Consider the following 19,966-nt stretch of genomic DNA (forward strand, 5'->3'; position numbering starts at 1 on the left):
GGGAAGAAGGGTGGCGTGGCTGAACAGAGAGCTTTGGCTGGAACACAGAAGAAAAAAGAGAATATATGACCTTTGGAAGAAGGGGCAGGCAACTCAGGACTACAAGGATGTCATGAAGTTGTGCATGAGAAAATTAGAGGGGCCAAAGCCCAGCTAGAACTTAATCTGGCTACTTCCATAAAAGGCAATAAAATATGTTTATAGAAATATATTAGCAACAAAAGGAGGGCTAAGGAGAATCTCCATCCTTTACTGGATGCGGGGGAAAACATAGTGAGAAAGCATGAGGAAAAGGCTGAGGTACTTAATGCCTTCTTTGCCTCAGTCTTTAATAGTAAGACTGGTTGTTCTCTGGGTACCCAGCCCCCTGAGCTGGAAGACAGGGACAGAGGAGCAGAGTAAACCCCACATAATCCCAGAGGAAGCACCTGCACGGGGAGCAGAATGAAGGTCCCATAATCCAAGGGGAAATGGTTAGTGACCTGCTATACCACTTACAAACGAGTCTGTGGGTCCAGATGGGATCCATCCAAGGGTACTGAGGGAGCTGGCACAAGTGCTCAGCAAGCCACTTTCAATCCTTTGTCAGCCATCCTGGCTAACTGGGAAGGTCCCAGTTGACTGGAGGTTAGCAAATGTGGCATCCATCTACAAGAAGGGACGGAAGGGGGATTCAGGGAACTACAGGCCTGTCGGCCTAACCTCGATGCCGCGGAAGGTTATGGAGCAGATCATCTTGAGTGCCATCACGTGGCACACACAGGATAACCAAGTGATCAGCCCCAGTCAGCATGTGTTTAGGAAAGGCAGGTCCTGCTGAACTAACCTGATCTCCTTCTATGACAAGGTGACCTGCTTAGTAGATGAAGGAAAGGCTGTGGGATGTTGTCTACCAAGACTTTAGTAAAGCCTTTGACAACGTTTCCCACAGCATTCTCCTGGAAAAACTGGCTGCTCATGGCTTGGACAGGTGTACTCTTCAGTGGGTGAAAAACTGGCTGGATGGCCAAGCCCAGAGAGTTGTGGTGAATGGAGCTAAATCCAGTTGGTGGCCAGTCACAAGTGATGTCCACCAGGGCTCAGTACTGGGGCTGGTTCTGTTTAATATCTTTATCAATGAGGGGATCGAGTGCACCCTCAGTAAGTTTGCAGATGACACCAAGTTGGGCAGGAGTGTTGATCTGCTGGAGGGTAGGAAGACTCTACAGAGGGATCTGGACAGGCTGGATCAATGGGTTGAGGCCAACTATATGAGATTCAACAAGGCCAAGTGCTGGGTCCTGCACTTGGTCACAACAACCCCATGCATTGCTACAGGCTTGGGGAAGAGTGGCTGGAGAGCTGCCTGGCAGAAAAGGACCTGGGGGTGTTGGTTGACAGCCCACTGAACATGAGCCAGCAGTGTGCCCAGGTGACGAAGAAAGCCAACAGTATCCTGGCTTGTATCAGAAATAGTGTGGCCAGCAGGAGTAGGGCGGTGATCGTGCCCCTGTACTCGGCACTGGTGAGGCTGCACCTTGAATGCTGTGTTTAGTTTTGGGCCCCTCACTACAAGAAGGGCATGGAGTTGCTGGAGCATGTGCAAAGAAGGGCGACGAAACTGGTGAAGGGTCTGGAGCAGAAGTCTTGTGAGGAGTGGATGAGGGAACTGGGGTTGTTTAGCCTGGAGAAAAAGAGGCTGAGGGAGAGACCTTATCACTCTCTGCAACTACCTGAAAGGAGGTTGTAGTGAGGTGGGTGTTGGTCTCTTCTCCTAAGTAAGAAGTGTTAGGACAAAAGGAAATGACCTCAAGTTGCATCACGGCAGGTTTAGATTGGATATTAGGAAGAATTTCTTCACCAAAAGGGTTGTCAAGCATTAGAACAGGCTGCCCAGGGAAGTGGTTGAGTCACCATCCCTGGAGGTATTTAAAAGATGTGTAAGCGTGTGCTTAGGGTCATGGTTTAGTGGTGGACTTGGCAGTGCTCAGTGAATGGTTGGACTCAACGATCTTAAAGGTCTTTTCCAACTTAAACGATTCTATGATTCTGTGAGTCTATATATTTTTCTTTGGCACAGTATACACTAGGGTACTCAAAAAGATACAGCCCCTACTTATATATCTATACAGTTGCGCCATGCATGCCATTTTTTCCCCCCTCTTTCTTCTTCCCCTCCTTTTTATTCCTAGCTTTTCAAAATGGTTATCTTGTTGAAGCTTCTGTGATGAATTGTAAGACATAGGTTAGTGTATAATATAGTCATAAATACCCTCTAATGCCATTGAAAATGGGTTTTGGTGTCACTACTTCCTTTAGTATGATTTTTTTTTAATTGTGTCTTCACTGTGTCTCAAAATTTCTGATTTTTTTTGCCTTGTAACTTGGATGACATTTCCTTACAATGGAGGAATCTGTGTGCAACCTCAACCTCAAGTCAGGAAAGCACATTAATAATACTTAGTGTGGCTTCTGTTTACCTTCTAAGTTTCTTGTGTTGCAAGCAATTTGTGTATTAGCAGTTAGCACAAGAGCAGTCGCACAGATTGGTACTGCTTTGGTTCTGAGAGGTTAGTCAGCAGAGAGCTAGGCAAATAAAAGCGAGGAGCACAGCCTGAGGATTAGTTCATGTACAACAGGGTCAGTGTATCTGCACAATGCAGCCCTGCAGCTCTGTTCGATTTGTTATGAGGTGCTTTGCTGCAGTAGGAATCAAAGCATTTCAAGGATTATCAGGATGTTTGCTGTCAGCTGGTCACTACCACGTAAACAAGATACAAAGCTGAACAGTTACCTGTTACGTACCCATAAATAGCTAACAAAGAAGTTGGAGCTGTCACTTGGTCCAGTTAAGACCTGTCCTGATTTCATGTTGATTTTTCTAAGGTTTTTAGTAAGTCTGAAGTATTAAGTGTTTATATTGCATGCTTTTAACTGTTATGTTGAATATCACCATTTACATTTAAAATAATGTATAGTAAAATAACTGTTTGTGTTAGGTATGCAACATGTTGTGTTTCCAGTCCTTTATAGCCACGTAAAGGAATAGGTTATTGCATGTTTGTGTGCAGTATACTGTGACTCATGGTCATTCAAAATTCAATGAAAGAGAGCATGTTCTCAAAGTTCATACTGCATGACCCAGTGAATTCTATCAAATGCTGTTTAAGTTTATAGTGGATATCAGCATATTAAGGGCTTTGAGTGCACTGATGCATTAACATTTTCTTTAACTCTTGCTTTGGAAAGAAAAAGAAACTAACCGCTAACAAGCTATTTCCTCTTGAAACTTCTGAAAGATCTACCTAACTGTTCAAGTGATGCTAATCTCCTTGAAACCTTTGTTATTTGCATGCTCCATAAATCAAACCCTTCTCCTTATTACATGGACTGGAAGGATGCCTCAGAAAGTAAAATATTAGAGAGTCATGCAGAGTTTATGTAAACATTTTGCTGCTTGTAAATTAATCAGTATAGTTTGATTTTGTAAATTATTACAGATACACTTGTACTATTACAACCACATAACATCCCAACAAAATAAGCAACACCGGTCTATAGTATAGTATACGTAATTATAAATTAAATTAGCTTTTTCAAGAAAAAATCATGTAAGACACCAGTTTTCGTTCACAGTTCAGGTCCTTTTTGTTAAATTTAATTATATAACGTGATCTGCTGGCATGTACTACAGGGATACAGAGAAACGAACAGAAGAGGAAGCTGGCTGCACACACTTTCAATATATATTTTTAAATGAAAACAAAAAACCTACCCCAGTACTTGTAAACAAATGTGTGTAGCTTAGTTGTAGCTAATTAATTTACCTTTACTCTCTCATTGCATTCCAGAGAAGGGTCACTTTGTGGTGTAGAAATTTTTTTAGAATTCGAAGTCCTACATTTTTTCTGAGAATGCATTTTTCAGTGCAAAGAGCTAGGAGAGATGGGCCTACCAAAATACCAGCCAGCAGTCGATGGAAAATGACCACCATACGGTCTCTGAAAAGCTGTTGTAGTTTGGAATTAAAACTTCTGTTTTGAATAGTCGGCTTTTAGATAGTCTAGCACTTGAGAATATTTGAAAACTTAATGGTACACTATGTAAAGGATTTATATCGGTCTAAATTCTGCATCTTTGGGCATACGCTCTTTTTGTTTCAGCTGTAATATTTCTGTGGTAAGCAGCCATAAGAATAGTATACTTGGGAATTAGAAAACTGCTAGAAAAAATAATTAAATTACACACTTTCATTACTTTTTGGGGTATTTTTCCAGTCCCAATCCCACATATTTAATTTTATCACAAACTAAATATCCTATTTTTTTCCTGTTTTATTGAACGGGCAAACAGGGGTAGATGGTCCCCCTCCCTAGAGAGGAGACGACCTACTAGTCCCAGGATTCATATCCAGCATGCATCTCCGGAGGATGACAGGTACTAGTCAACTCCTCCCAGTTGAAAAGTGGCTTACTGCATCTTGCACTCTCAGAGGAGTATACTGAAATTTAAAAGTATGCATATATGTAGAGAGAGACTTACAACCTCCAGAAGCCCAAAATAAAACAGCAGATTAAATATCATCTCTGCATTTTGTTGAACTGTTATAAAGCACCTAGGAATTAATGTCTTGTCAAGATTTCTGTTTGCCTGAATGGTCACAAGCCATGAAATAAGATGTCTAATACAACAGAACATCATCTGTGTTAATATTCTTTAGTCTGTTTTTACCTGCTTCTGTAAACATTGGTGGTGTGTTAACTGTGGTGCTTTATAATGTGATAAATATTTGTTGTAGACCCTGTTCTTGTCCAGGTGTTTATTTTTATTTTTATTGGGTTTTTTCCTTTTTTTTTTAACAAACTGTTCCTAAGGGGGAAAAAAACCCACAAACTGATATGTTGGAAGTCTTTGTAACGCTTGCTAGTTGATGCATGTAAAAATTGGCACTGTTCGTAAGTTCTGTCCTAAATCAGGATGGTCTCCATGGAGCAGGTTTTCCTAACAAGGTAGGTTTTGGTTAAAAACACCAGTGCTTTAAATAAATTTTTATGGTGGATACCACCTGTGGTTAATAGAAGCGCCTTTGCTTTTTTTTTCTCATGAACTTTCTACTCTAATCAGTTTTGGTATTCCATTGCTTTGGCAGTAGTAATTTATTTCGTGTTTTTTTCCAGATAGATGTGGGGGGGAGGGTGTGTGTTAAACAGACATTATAATTTCTGTTGAAATGCAAATTCAAAATTTTCCCTTCAAATTTTTTGTGTTACAGTAAATGACAGGATACGGATGGTTTCTGTAAATAATCCATATATGTGTAAACTCTTACGAAGTTGCACTTAAAACTGTAAGACTGGTATATGGATAAATTCAGTTACTGTAGTGCTAGTCCTTACCTTCTGCTCTCCACAGTACTTATATTTGTGCTGTCATTTGTCATGTTTGCTTAATACTGTAAGTATTCTACTCATACAAGGTGGGAAGAGTGTAGTTGTGTTTGGATAGCATTTCTGGTTTTTATTTGAGTAAATCAGCGTTCTAAATTATAAAATTAGATTTGTGAAACATTATTTCAAAATTGTCCCTCCTTATAGATACTACATTTCTAGAAATTTTGCCAATGCATCCCTTTGATGGGACACCTATTAATAGTTTACAAATGTACTTTGTATCTTTTAGGCATTTTTAAGTAATTTCTCTTCCCATTTTTCAAGTTGATGGAAAGACTGTCTTTGCCTTCAGTAGATCAGACTTGATAAAATCTTGTTGTCATTGAAGAAGTGATTAAAATTAAATCATAATCATATCACTTATCAGTGAAATGGAGATTTCATTTAAATACTGCCATCCTTAATGCAGAATTGTAAGACTTTTGATGTCAGCTGAAGTTTCGCAGAGAAAGGCTGAAATCATCTAATACCTGTTAGCAAACATACTACAATAAAGCATCTGTGAGATATAGAATCTATTATGGGAAAGGTTTTAAGCTGGAGAAACAGCAGTCTATTTTTCATAGTGAAATCAGTGCCACCTTGTGCTTAGAAGTCTTGCAGGTAATCTGGTCACCATATCCCAGTGATGCAGTCAGTGATGAACCTCGAAGGCATTTAGGCAAACCCCAATCCTGATGACTGGCTGCAGCCTCTCAGTTCCTGCATCTTTCTCCCAGATTAAGAGAAGTTCAGAGAACGCTGGGCTCTTTACATTGCATGCCCAATATAAATAATAGCCCACATTGTGTGTAGAGAGAGTATCAGTGAGGGGATCACAGGTACTTTACCTTTGTTTTCTACTCTTCAAGTTTACATTCATTCTGATTATTTCCCATAGCTTTGGCAGTTGGCCAGCACCACTCACTTCTATAATTTACGGGTTTTTAAGATGTGCTTGTATCAGTTTGACAACTGATGCAGTGGGTGTTGGGGAATGAGTGTCTGATGGATCGGCAGGGGTCACTAATTAACAGCATATCACTGCTTTCAAATCACATTTTCACAGATTAATTGACTTTGACAGATGTCATCTTACTCCTCATTTGAGTACATTCCAGATTTATCTTACAATTTGGCCCAATTTGCATATAGGGAGCAATCAAGATCTATTTCTGAATACATTTCTTAAACATATGATATGCGTTACTTCTAATTTTGGTCACTTAAATTCAATTTTTGCAATATTGTATTTGTTGATAATGATTCATAACATAAATTTTAGTAAAGGTCTTGGCAAGATTGTTGTTATTCTGAAATTTGATCACTTGCCAAGTCAGAAAAAGTGACTCCTTGATGTACCTTGGTAAGATGAAGACATGGGTTATATGTTCTTTCAGTGTTAAGAAGTAACGAGTGTTTGGTTAGTATCATGTATTTCTTTAAGATATTTTGAAGACTAGTTTTGTGTTTGAATTTGATAGCGTCATTGCTGGGAGGTTTTTTGATTTTTATATAAGAAATGAGAATTAGAAAGTCTGTCTAAAGTGAAAGACTTTCTGGTAACTGGAGAACTGCGAAATTGTGAAATTATAAGTGATGATGAAAACAAGGAGAATGAAAGTTGAGCATTTAATGGTAGGTGGGAATATTATTCAGACTGTTCTTTTTGAGAAGTCTGCATATAATTTCAGCATACAACCAAGACTGGATAAAATAAGCCTTTTTAAAAAATAGTTTTCATATACTTCCGGTTAAGAGAAGTAGCTTTTGGTGGTCATGCATGCATCTGTAAGAACCCTTATCCAAGCGTCATCCTGAAGCCAGCTGTAGAGCAAGTACTTTCACAAAGCGAACCTGAGGTGTGCTGTGCACTGCCAGTGGCACACCGATTTGGCCTGGATGATCCTTTCCTGTCTTTCCAGCAATACTATTTGACTTGATCAGGGAGGCAGTTTTGCCAGACATAACAAAAGTGCTAGGAATGAGTGTGAGGAGCTACCAAGCCTTCAGAGTAGTTGTGACCTCCCAGCTCACATACCATGTAGATCCAGCCTTTCAGAAATCTTCAGGAAAAATCAGCAAGTATTGACCATCACGTTCTTGATGGCTTTAAGGCTACATAAATGAAGAGAATAACTGCAAACCACTGAGGCCTCTTGTACAAGCCAGTAATAAATAATTTTAAATGTTAGACACTGAATTTTATAAAACTGTTATTTTGTCACTTTATGAATAGCAATTTTTAATTTTGGTAGGAATATTATCATATTTCTGTGTGTAGATTTTGTTTACGCTCAACGGTGATAAATACTTTGAGGCACATGGGTCTTTGGAATCTGAACTACGGATAGCTTGTCTGTATATAAAATACTATATAGTGCTTGTCTATATATGTAATAAGGCCTCATTGATCAATGATTTGGTGTGACAAGTTGGTAGATTTATGGCCTTTAAGGGATATTTTATCATTTCCTCACCATAAAGGAAGTATAGATGCAAATTTATCGCATACCCTACATTATTAGTGGACTGCAAATTTTGCTGAGTTTTCTCATTAAACGCCAAAATTGATGTTTGGAAAAAAAATTCTTACATTGATACACCTTATCAAGAATTATTTTTTTTTTACCATATATTCCATAAAAGACTACTAATAAACCAACAAGCTAATAATATTTATGCCAAATTGAAAGCTGTGAATAAATTCTGAGGTTCTGAAACAGCTTCAGCAGAAATGAAAATTATATAGAAATTAAAAAATATTCTGAACTTCATTTGCATTTAAAAAAACTGAGTCAGTTATTCTACTTTACTGTTGATTTGTTGTTAATTATTACTGTAGCAGACAGAACATGAAGTTTTCATCGAAGTATATTGAATTATGAATTCCACTTACATTTTCAGGAGAATTTCACAATATAATGACAATATACGCATTTTTCATATTCCTAAGGGAAGATGTTCTGTATGGGCTTATATATCAATCTAATGAACAATACTGTAGATTAATTCGCAAGAAGGATAATGGCAACTATTAAGCCACAGTGCTGCCGTTCAGCATGTAGAGTATAAAGGTTTTTTAAAATACTGTTGTGGCTTTCATTCTTTACTTTATTGCATCTTAGATTATTGATATTATGTCTAAAAATTTTAACATTTCCTTTAAGTGTATGCATTAAATCAACGGAAGGGGAAATGAGAAATATAACCTTTCTCAGAAGATAGTACCTTAATGCTTTTGGTTTATATATTTGACTGCATGTCTCCACCTTCACTGCATGTGACCATCTCTCTGTTTCTGCTCATTCTGTCCAAATTCACATCCATGTTTCCAAATTTTGTGAAGAACAAGGACGCTGGAGTCTTGCATTCCAAAACAGGACAGTGTAGACCACCTAAGTGCTAAACCTGGAGCAGCACAGAGGTATTATTTACTCAAATCATAGTTCCAAGTAAATGAGGTATTGGTTATAGTATATTCATATGCTCTGCATAGTACCTTCACATATTTAATATTTCTTCTCTTTTTATGTATAAGTACATATATGCATGTATTGTTCATAGATAATATTTAATCCCCTATGAAGTACATTTAAGAGGTAAATTTGAGTATGACATGAATGTTCTTATCCCCAGCGCATTCTTCATACGTTGTCTTGAGCATGAAAGGATGCCTACCTGTAAATGTGTACCTGCCAATGCCCACAGCGTGCTCAAGCTGAGCCAGGACTGCGAGTGCTGTAGTAGGCTGTTGAGCTATATGGAATTGTGTACAGCATCATCTTAGCAAGAGGAAGGAAACAGAAAGGAGATTGTGATTTTAAACATATTTCTAATGTATACTTCTCACAAGGACACCACAGAGAGCAGAGAAATAAGTATATTCCGCTCACTACTGCTATATATGATTTTGTCACTCTTCACGGGAAAGCACGTCCTACTCTCAGCTTTTCCATCCTAAAAAGAGCAGACACTACGTGCTCTTTTTCTCCATTGCACGTAATGTCACAGTCTAAGCAAGTGACATAAGGAGGAAGATGAAAATAAGCCCCATAATCAACCAAACAGAAAATGAAGAGAGTGACATCATTTGAGTGGTAATGCTGCTGCATTCAGTGGATCTAACCATAACTTTAAACACTTTGCTAACCTTAGGTTTTAAGTAAAGCTGCAGTATTTAATGTTTGTTTCCCTGTGTATCCACCATGTAATCGTCCTGGTCAAGAAAAATAATTAAAAGTCATGAGAATATACAAAAAATAATTCTGGAAAAAGTAGTTTGAGGACAACCGGGATTTTAATTTTTATTCTGAGATACTATTTTTTGGTAAGAAAATATATTATTTTAAAACCCAGAAAGCATCAGGTAATGAGCTCTGCTCATGCAAAATACATTTTACTTTGCTGCATTATTTTCTTTGTTGTGGAGCATGCTGTGTCACAATATAATGACCACAAAGTGCAGTGGGTACAAATCACAAAAATCCACTGTGACGTTGTTGTTTGGGTATAATTTGGTGTTGTTTAGGTATCTCTCAGTTCAGACATTGGATTACTCTTTATAACCACAGAGATTTAAAAGGAAAATATAATTTATAAGTATTATCTTTATCTATTTATTTTGCCCACATTAATTCTTTTATGGCTTAATATATTACATTGATTATATCGTTGCAAGTTCCTACGTATGTTTCTTGCACCGGTGTAAGATGCAAGTTAGGGTTTGTCAGCATTTCTGGTCTATCATGAAAAATCATCACTCCCTGTTTTTGACCACTCCTGATACACTGTATGTACTTTTTATTCTATAAAACTAATATCTATTGATTATCAGAGATTTAAAATTGTAAATCCTAATTTGTAAATGCTTACATTACTATGGATAGTAATGGAAATTTTGGAACACACAAGACTTGCAGAGGTTTTTACAGTATATTTATAGTCCAGGGTCATAGGGGTGAAGCTTGCTTTACCTTTGTTCTTACATTTATTGACTCATATTAATGTTCATTATTCTTATCTACTATCAGAGTAAATGCTTAGATTGTCAGAGGTAACTAATGCCTACTATCCAAATGTCAGATTAATTCTATAAAAGATTTTTGTGGGAAAGGAATGAAGGAATGAAATAAACTTCTAGTTTATTTATATTGACTAGAAAAAAATGGAATTATTTTAAACTGTTTCTCAAAAACTTTAACAAGTTTTAATACCATGAGATTTTTCAGAAGCAAATATTTATTAACATACTGACAGCATTATTTAAATGTGATACGATGCAGTATTTATTTTGCTTTTGAAACTTAGATTTAAAAGCGATTTCTGAAGTTTACATTTGAATAGTATTTTCTGGTCCTTTCTGCAACAGTTTTTCCTGCTGTTTACTTTGCATTTGTTTTTCATGCTGTCAAGGGAGGACTAAAAGGCCTCTGAGGAGGCATTGTTTCTAATCACATGCAGATGGTGAAGTGGAAGCTAGCTGCACTCTTCAGTCAGGATTAATGTTACCTCCCCTGTTTTGGTACCTCATAACTTTCACATCATCAGCCTCAGTCAAAACTAATCAGGGCCATGTGTCTTAATCCTCAAGTCACCAGCCTGTTCGTGAAGATTGTTGTCACCTTTTCATCTGTCAACCGTTTCTGTTACTAGCTTTGCAATACATTAATAAATATATAATCTTCATATTTTTGTATTCTTTTTCTTCTTTGTTTATTTCTTTTCTGACATGTCATTTCACAGGCAGTCCAGAAAAGTGGAAAGATATAGCAGCCAAAAACAAACTAGGAAAGGCTCCGCAGCTGAAACAGAAAGGTAGGATTGCTGATCGATGAGTAAACATCTCTTATAATCAGTCTGATTCCAGTGTTTGGAAAATACCTCTAATGTGACTTTTAAAGTAGAAAATCTGTGACTGTACCAACAACTATGTTGTTGTAACTTACAGTATTATTTACTTTGTATCTATATTATTAGCACTGCTTGCTGTGTTGCATACGTACGGAATTTTTCTGGCACTCTCCATCATTGCAGATAAACTCAATGGTAAAGACTAGCAGTCTGTACATTTTATGAGCCAAAATCTGAGACCCATTGCCACTATCTTGATCTCTGTAAGATGAAATTTGGGAATGCATAGCATATTTCATTGGTATGGGACTAAATCTTTTCTGTGCTTTACCCCACTGATCTTTTTCAAAAAAATCTAGTCTATTTTACAGTAACTTTGAGGATGAGAAAAATATCATAACAGATTAATAATTCAAGTTGTCTCTGATCAAACTGATTTCCCTTTATAATATAAAAAAGCTGTTATACATTTAAATATGTGTAGAAAAAATTGTCATCTACCATTACATAAAGTTAATATCAACACTGGGACTTTACCCTTCGTATTAATTGAATTTTGCTGTGCTTGCATCATCATTGTAACTTTTAGCTTTGATGTTGCAGTCATATAGAGTTATGTATTTAGATTCTTAAGAAAAAGTAAAAAAAAATATATTTACTAAATGGTAATAAGTACATCTAGTTAAGTTTTAAACCCTCTGTATTAGATGAAATAAGGGCAGTGGGGAGGGGTGAGATCCTGCCTTTATCAGAAACGCATTTATGTTATCTTGCTTAGCAGAGGAGCAATGTACATCTGTTTACATTTTGAGGGTTGAAAAACTTACATGAACAACACAGAGTTTTATTTTCAATGAAAATGAACATTATGTAGCAATAATTCAGAGCTTTTATTTTATTTTACTGCTTCAAGTCCCAGATTATCAGTCCTGATCTAAAAGCAATGGTTGCATTTTTCTGGGTTTTGATGATTCTGTTGTCACAACAACCCAGTTGCTTTTTCAGTTTAGACCAGAGAAATGATGTAAATGATTGCTGAAATCCTTGCTGTGTTTAAACCAGAGCAGCTGTGCCATTGAGATCACTTTTTCCCTGGTTTTTTTCTAACTTCTGAAGAGTAAGAAGAGCCACTGGGACTGAGGTCCAAGGGGCTCACAGTTCTTGATAACCAGACTATATGGTTAGAGAGTTTGGCATGAAAATGAGAAGGAAGATAAGGTGGGAAAGAGATATGAAGATATATAAAGTGAATCGGAGGGGAAAAAATGGGAACATAAGCATCACTAGAAAGTATAGCAACAGAAAGGATAAGGAAGGAAAGAAAATACAAGATTCTGATGGCAAAAGGGTAGAGCAAAGAGAGGGAGAGACACTGGCAGAGTGCAAAACGAAACCCCACAACACTTGCAATTGGACAAATCAGTGTATCTGTATATGCAGATGTTTACATTTCAAACGTGGTATTTCAGTGAGAGAACTGGGCACATGTTTCTTCTACAGATGTTAAGTTCACTGCATAGATCAAGAACAAATACCTCAATAAATCCTGTTTACACTAATTAGTGCTTCACACTAATCTCAATATATGGAAGGTGTAAATCATAATCTTGAAATACTTAGAATTTCAGATATTGCAGGTGAGATAGGAACTGATTTGCAGGGGCTGTGATCATGAGGTGTTATGCTGAACACATCAGTAGCGCATGAGCTCCATCTCTAAGGACAGGCATGCAGTGTAGTTATATTTATGAGGAAGAGGCCTATTTAAGGCTTGGGCAATATGTTTCTCTGCTTTAAATGACCAGCCCAGGTCTGAAAATTTGAGATTCTTTTTTCCTGGATATTTCAAAGCTTTTTTTTTTTTTTATAAACATCCGATTGAAGATTGAAGCATGAGTCTGGAGGCCCCTGTGAAATATTGCTACAGTGCCTATATACAGTATCTGTACGTGATTTAATGGATTGGAAGTTGATACTTCTGTCGTTGCTGTGCTGAGATAAATTTGGCATTGATATGTGAATGATTGTAGCCACTACCTGGCGCTAGTGTTAGGCTGGGGGAAGGGTGTTGCTGGTTTTGGATTTTTTTTGGGGGGGAGTGGCGGGGTGGGTTGTTTTTTTAAATCAATGTGATTAGGAAAATGAAAAAAAAAAAAAATCTGGTGGGTTTTTTCCCCCCCAAAGTTTAGCAAAGTTACCAGAACTATAAGTCCCCATAGCTACATTTTTACTTTCCACAAGAGAAAAGCCAGCTCTGATTTCTAATGAGCGATGGACCCAGTGCAACAAGAGCATAGCAAAACATGAATTGTGCTTCTTTTTACATCTCCATGGCACATGGTGTAGGTTTCTTTTTCCATAAGATGATTCACTGCTGTTAGAAGTGAGACACAAATGCCTAAATAAGCATGAGTGCTGTAGTTTAGTATTTATTCATAGATATAACGTTGCACTAGTGGCAGAAACTTTTGATAGTAGGACAGGCAATTAACTTTCTTGTCAGATGGCAAATATAACTCAAGACTATTTCTTCCTCAAATATCCATTTCTGTCTTAGATTTAGTCTTTATTCTGCAATTTGCAGATCTTGTCTACAAGCTAAGCAGATTACTGGAGTAAGATATCAGCATGCATCAGCTTCTTTATAAGGCCTTTCAGCATGCTATGTAAGGTTAAGTTCTCTATGTATTGTGATAGCTTAGGAAATGTACATAAAAGGGAAAAAGCAAACCTTTTCAGGATAGTTTACAAAGCCTAACAGTTCTCTCAATAATTTGATGAGATAAGCCTTCAGGATGGGATTCGGTAAACTCTTCTGAAGGAGTAAAACTGATTACATAAAAATCAAACATTTTCTGTCCTTGTATGAATGAGTAAAACTATGGTAAAAGTTGGTTCATCCCAATTGTAAAGTGTGTTCTTTCAGCCCTAACTGCTCACCCCAGAAAAGCCAGATTTGAGGTTACCTGTCATATATGTTTTGATACCTGCAGTCTTTAACTGTACTTGCTATATTTTACACAGGACCCTGGGTGCACTGATTGGCAATGCTCTCTTATTCTTAGTTTCTCTTTATAGTTCCATAGTGGCAGCATGTTTTATTTAGTACTTGCCACTGAGGCATCTGTCTGAAGATAAAAGAATTTGAGTTTTCTCGTGTGCAGGCAGAGCTAGAACCTGTAGGATTCCCCCGTAAACCATTGCCAATTGACTTAATAGTTTTGCTGCTTGCAGTGTTACCTTCCTCTGTGAGGAACCAGGAGATTAGATAATACGTGTATGTGCTTGTTGCAGTCTCATTGCTTACCAGGTATTTCTCTCCCAAATTCCTCTCCTCCCCATACTTATCTCACTTCTTTCTTGTTTCCTCAGTCATACGCTAGCTTTTGTCTCCCATGCTTGTTCCTTTTTGTCTCATTCTCCTGATTGGCCATTTGCAGACTACGTCCTTTCGGCAACTGATCTTTCTTCTAGACCAGCAAGTCCTTAACTCCATTCTAGATTTTCTCCAGTTCCCTCTTATCTCTATTCTTCATTTGCGCTCTAAGTAGCATATTCGTCCCAATGTAATACCCCAGCTAATGCAAGGCTTCAGTCTAATTTGTCTTCATTTTGGTTAAGCAGATCCTCTGTCTTTCTCTAGTGGAAGGGTGCAGGTCTGTAAAAAGGGTATTACTGAAAGAGCAGGAGGTAAGTTTCTGAGTCTCAGGTAAAGTGTCTGTTCTGTAGTGGCAGGAGAGACTCTCCTAGTGCTTCACTGGGCTCTCAGATAAATTCCAGGATATTTAGCCTCTAAAATGAGAAAAATCAGAACTGAGAACATGACGACTTTGTTAGACTGGAGCATTCATTCATAGTAAAAGCAAGCATGCACTTTCTGGTACAGAGTGGGATCCATATTTGCTTTATGAATGTTATGATGTTTAAACATCTGGTAAACCACATACTTAAAAGCTGATTGCATGCAATAGTAGGCATGGATTACTTTTACAGTCAGCATGGACAAACAGGCATTTTCAGAACTCAGCTTATCTTTGTTATTGTAAGCATCTCTTAGAATCAGGGGAGTCGGTCTCTGCGTGAATGTTATGGTTATCACCAGGGCAAGCCAGGAGTTAAGCTAAAGAAGCGTTAGGGTTTAAGAGGGAGAATAGAGCAAGGGCAACAGAGGCCTGGTTCTGTTGTATTGTGGCTGGTCTTCCACATAAACTGTTACTGATTAAATGGCTTTGAAGCCAAACCTGTTTGTTATCCTGGGTAGACACCTGCATGTTACCTCATATTTTTTAGGCTGACTTTTCAGTGTATGATAGTCACATGAACTAGACAGTTGGTTACTTTGTCTGGGAAAGTTGTGCTAGGTGTGTGAAGGGAGACTTCATAAGTCTGCAGAAATTAAAAAAAAAAAACAAAAAGCAAACAAACCAAAAAACCCATAATGAAATGATGTCACAAGACATTGACATTTCTGAAGGAACAGCAGATACAATAGTAACAATTACAGAACGCTGCACTGTTGGGAAACCAAGGAAGAGTAAAAAGGCACAGTTAGAATACTTTGTCACTCTCCAAACCTGAAATGTTTCAGGATATCTTATACTTGCAGTGTATGCAGTTATTAAGCTACTAATAATTATGCTTTATCATATTAACATGATTAATCATTTTACTGCATATTTTAATTATATTTTCATTAGAGTTCCTTCAGAACTGTATTTCTGTTTTAGGCTTACAGCAGAAAGATACTTAAATAGATTCCTTGTTTCAAACTAAGGAAACCAAGGGAATTACATATATGTGCTTACACATTGTCCTGTTTTAGGACACTAATTGAAAGCCAGTTAATATTTTTAATAAAGATAAAAGATACGTTTTAGAAACAGAAATGCTTTGTGGTAAAACTAGGTATCCACAGCCTACTCTGTGCTAGCACTTATGTCATGCATGTTGTTAGCTTGTGTTTGCTGTGTCTAAGATGCAGCTAGGGTTTTTGGCCAACTGTCTGCTATATGCAGTGCAGTTCGACAGTTCCACAGGTAGGGTCATGTGTGTCTGCAGTGGTGAGTGTTCTGCAGTTCATCATTTAGAAAATGGATTTGCACTGAGAATTAATAACTTTGATCTGAAATGTCAACCCTAGTCATGCAGCCAGGATTTGCAATGTTCTTTGGTGGAGGGGGGCATGGGAAGGTGTGCCTGGAGCTAACAACTGAACAGTTTCTTTTTGGCCCTGATGTTTTAGGGGTCTGCTACCATGTCTTTCTAGAAGGGGACTTCCAACCCCACGAACGACTGAACAGCCAGTCATTAGGGGAAAACATCACGCTCGCTCAAGGTCGAGTGAGCTCCCTAGTATCAGACCCTTATGCTCTGTACATCACCTAGCGCCCGGAGGGTCGGCACCACCTTCTCCACTTCTGACAAGGTTGCTATTACATGTACAGCACAGCTTTCATGTTCTGCCTCCCAGGTGTCAGTGTGGTGGTGTACTTTCCTGAGCATACATGGCGCGTTCACCCATTCTGGCACTGTAGATTATCCTCTCTTCATGGTATTTACACTTCTCCCATATCCTTTACGCCACTTATCTTCACCATCCAGATGGTACTTCTTGCTGTTGAACTTAAATAGTTATACAATGTAAGAGTAAAAAATCGGCTGTGTTTCATCCCACCATTGTTGTGTTTTGTTCTGTATCCATATGAAAATTATCAAAGTATTTTGCTTAAACACTATGCAGAAAATCACATGCTGTACACAGCTAATTATGATCTTACAGCTAAGAGAAAGTCAGTTGATCTACGCGGTGTGAAAGGCAACAGTATTTTGAACTTGTTTAAATGTGTTACTTAAAACTGCAAATTATCTACTTGCAACCTTAGTGTAGTGGATGAACAGTGTTTGTCCTCCATAGCAAGTGTGATGTTACTGTAACTGGCAAGGGCATTTCGTAGTAAGCTCTCCCTCTCAGCAGTCTGCTTCTTGTCATCTTTGTTTTACTTTCTTAAACTTTTTCCCTGGTTATTAGAGGTGGCCCTGCTTATTTTACACGCAAACTTACCAGTGTTCCAAAGGTGTTTGATGTGGTACGCTCTGATGCTCTATCTATGCATTAGAAATCAAGTAGCCAAGGTGCTCTGAAATAGTGCTAGCTAGAACTCTGCCAAAGGGGTTTAGGCTATTTACTTAGGTAAGAATATTAGAAATCTTGTACATTCTTCACGCACACACACACGTGCCTCCCCTCAATACCAAGGTTAAAGGTCTTTTTCCTTCTTTGAGTTCAGGGAGGAACAACACGTTATCCCATGGGAATACATACTTGGTGTCCAGTTCTCTGTGGCCTTGTGCAATTATTGCATCAGCACAAAGGGAATACAAAAGTTAATAAAATGCAGAGGTGGCATTTCATATTGCCCTTGATGCAATGCAGGAGGACATGCGTAAATTGTGAGTCATAATCATAAATGGTTCTTAGAAAACTGCTTTTCGTGCACTGGTACTTTATTTAAAAAAAAAGAAAACAACAAAACAAAGGAAAATATTTCTCCTTAGTTGAAGGTAGTTAGAGAAATTAAATGTGAGGCCTTGTAAGTTTACTGGATTTCCAGACCTGAGTATGTGCATATGGCATACACCAAATGCAAACTTCTTCAAACCCATCTTCAGTATATGCAACTTAATATGTGTTTAAAGTTCATAATGTAAAAATTCTCTTCATTTGGGTTATTTGACTTTTGTCTTCGTTTCATTTGCAGAATACATCAACAAGGAAGTCCCACACAGTCTCCTTCTGCAGACACATCCTTCAGCAGTCGCAGGGGAAGACAGCTACCGCAAGTTCCAGTAAGAAGTGGCAGTATAGAGCAAGGTATCAAATAATGAGCTTATGATAGCTCAAACTCTTTGATTTCTTACCTTTTTTTACTTAAAGTTGACTTTCATAACTGTGTGTTCAATGCTATAATTCTACTAATAGAGCAATAGAAGAGAATGAAAGCATATTTGTAGTCTGGGAAATCCATTAGAGTTTGACCAGTAGATTATAACACATGGTTTAATTGCCTTAATTTTCTAGTACCCTTTTATGTTTGTCTACTTTAAAAATTCTATTAGAGTCATGGTAGTTTCCGGCACATATTTAGTTTGTATTCAGCTAAAGAAATCAGGTGCAAAGATTTTGACAACACTCTAACAGTCTTACTCATTTCTTATTTTGTGGTTTATATTAATTGTTGTGCATTGTTAACATAGATTAATAATATAACAAATCTGTTTTTCTTTTGGAGTTCATAGTTCAGTGATTAAAGAATGAAAATAATCACCATGGGAAATGTGAAATCACGGGTCATCAGCTCTTTCTTTCTTAAGAATAAACTGATCAGGCAAAGAGTGCTGCTCTTTTCTGAAAAAGGGAATGTAGGCCTAGTGGTTGTGGAAGATGTTTCCTTTTCTAGCAACATACTGCACACAGAGTATGAGCTATCATGGTAAAATGAAATGGCACAATGCATAGCATTTGCACATCCAGGTTTTCTTCTGTGTTTAAAAAGCCTGTTTTCTCATTGACTACAAGCAACAGCTGAGACTGCCATGTGCCACAAGGTTTCTTTCTATGTGGAAATTAAAGAAATGCTTTTAATGATGTAATATTGTAGTACTTTATAGAACTGCTGGCAGACTGCTTTCTTTAACAGATAATGTTGCTGACCATGACCACCTTATCGTGATAGATTACCACAGAGGGTTTTTTGTATGATGGCTTACATTAACATGCAATCAGCTTACATTAATTTTATGGCTTTGGGCTGTGATGGCATACTACACCTTCAATTAACACATATAAAAATGTATTCTTGTTTTATTCATGTGTTTATTCTGAACGACTAATATACTAATACAAGGCAGTTTCATTCATTTTAAACTTTACATTCGAGTTCTCTCATTTTGTAGTGAATCAAAGACTGTCCGGATTGCAAACTAGTGACAAACTACATTTACAGATTCTGTTTCTGCATATTAGTAAATTGGGAGCTTTTTAGGGAAATTTAATGAGTAATGAATTTCAAATGTCTTTTGTGTTTTTTTCTGCAATTTCAGAACTTGGTCCAATATATAATGATGAATCAGCTTTTAATTTAATTTTGAGCTGGCTTTCCTTTGAATGTTCATCTATCATCTTTCAGCTTTCTTGATAACTGGTGTGTTGACAATAAAATACTAGTTTATATTTTGTTGAAGACATGGGAAATGAATGTAGAACTTACCATTAGAATGAGTCGAAGTGGGATGTACACAGAAGAGGAAAGAAAAAATTGAAGTTGAGCAGAAGGCTAAAGCTACTCTAGATTTAGGAAGTTGTTGACACCATTGATACCATGAAATCTGTAAAATAATGCTGTTTCACTGAACTCTGATTTGCACTTGTGGTTGATATGCTTGCGTCTTACGTATAAAATGTACAAGTAGGATGTGACATATTGTTTACTTTGTTGTTACGTATCATACCGCCTATTTCAATATGGCTGTATTGCAGCACATGAAAATGAAAGCTAAAGAGATTTCCTTCTCTATATAGCACTTTGGTTTTGCCTAAGTGACTGGCTTGTCCTTTTGAAGGGGAGGTTTTCTGATTTTATGCATGTTTAACACTCTGTTCAAGATTGAGAATATATTTGCGGAGAAGTACTAAATTGAATAGATTT

General features: G+C 37.4%; 1 protein-coding gene across 3 annotated transcripts in view; it reads left to right on the top strand.

Moving 5' to 3' along the window:
- RIMS1 (regulating synaptic membrane exocytosis 1) overlaps nucleotides 1-19,966 on the top strand; it is a 354,476-nt gene that overhangs the window by 237,058 nt on the left and 97,452 nt on the right. Inside the window, exons 21-25 of one of the 3 annotated variants that reach the window (XM_075087080.1) lie at nucleotides 4,333-4,416; nucleotides 8,758-8,835; nucleotides 11,154-11,225; nucleotides 16,504-16,686; nucleotides 18,020-18,132. In XM_075087080.1, the coding sequence (XP_074943181.1) occupies nucleotides 4,333-4,416; nucleotides 8,758-8,835; nucleotides 11,154-11,225; nucleotides 16,504-16,686; nucleotides 18,020-18,132 (530 nt within the window). The remainder of the gene's footprint in view (nucleotides 1-4,332; nucleotides 4,417-8,757; nucleotides 8,836-11,153; nucleotides 11,226-16,503; nucleotides 16,687-18,019; nucleotides 18,133-19,966) is intronic. The other 2 variants (XM_075087081.1, XM_075087082.1) reach the window with 2 other exon arrangements.

This window comes from Phalacrocorax aristotelis, chromosome 3, assembly GCF_949628215.1.
Source record: "Phalacrocorax aristotelis chromosome 3, bGulAri2.1, whole genome shotgun sequence".
Classification (NCBI taxonomy): domain Eukaryota; kingdom Metazoa; phylum Chordata; class Aves; order Suliformes; family Phalacrocoracidae; genus Phalacrocorax; species Phalacrocorax aristotelis.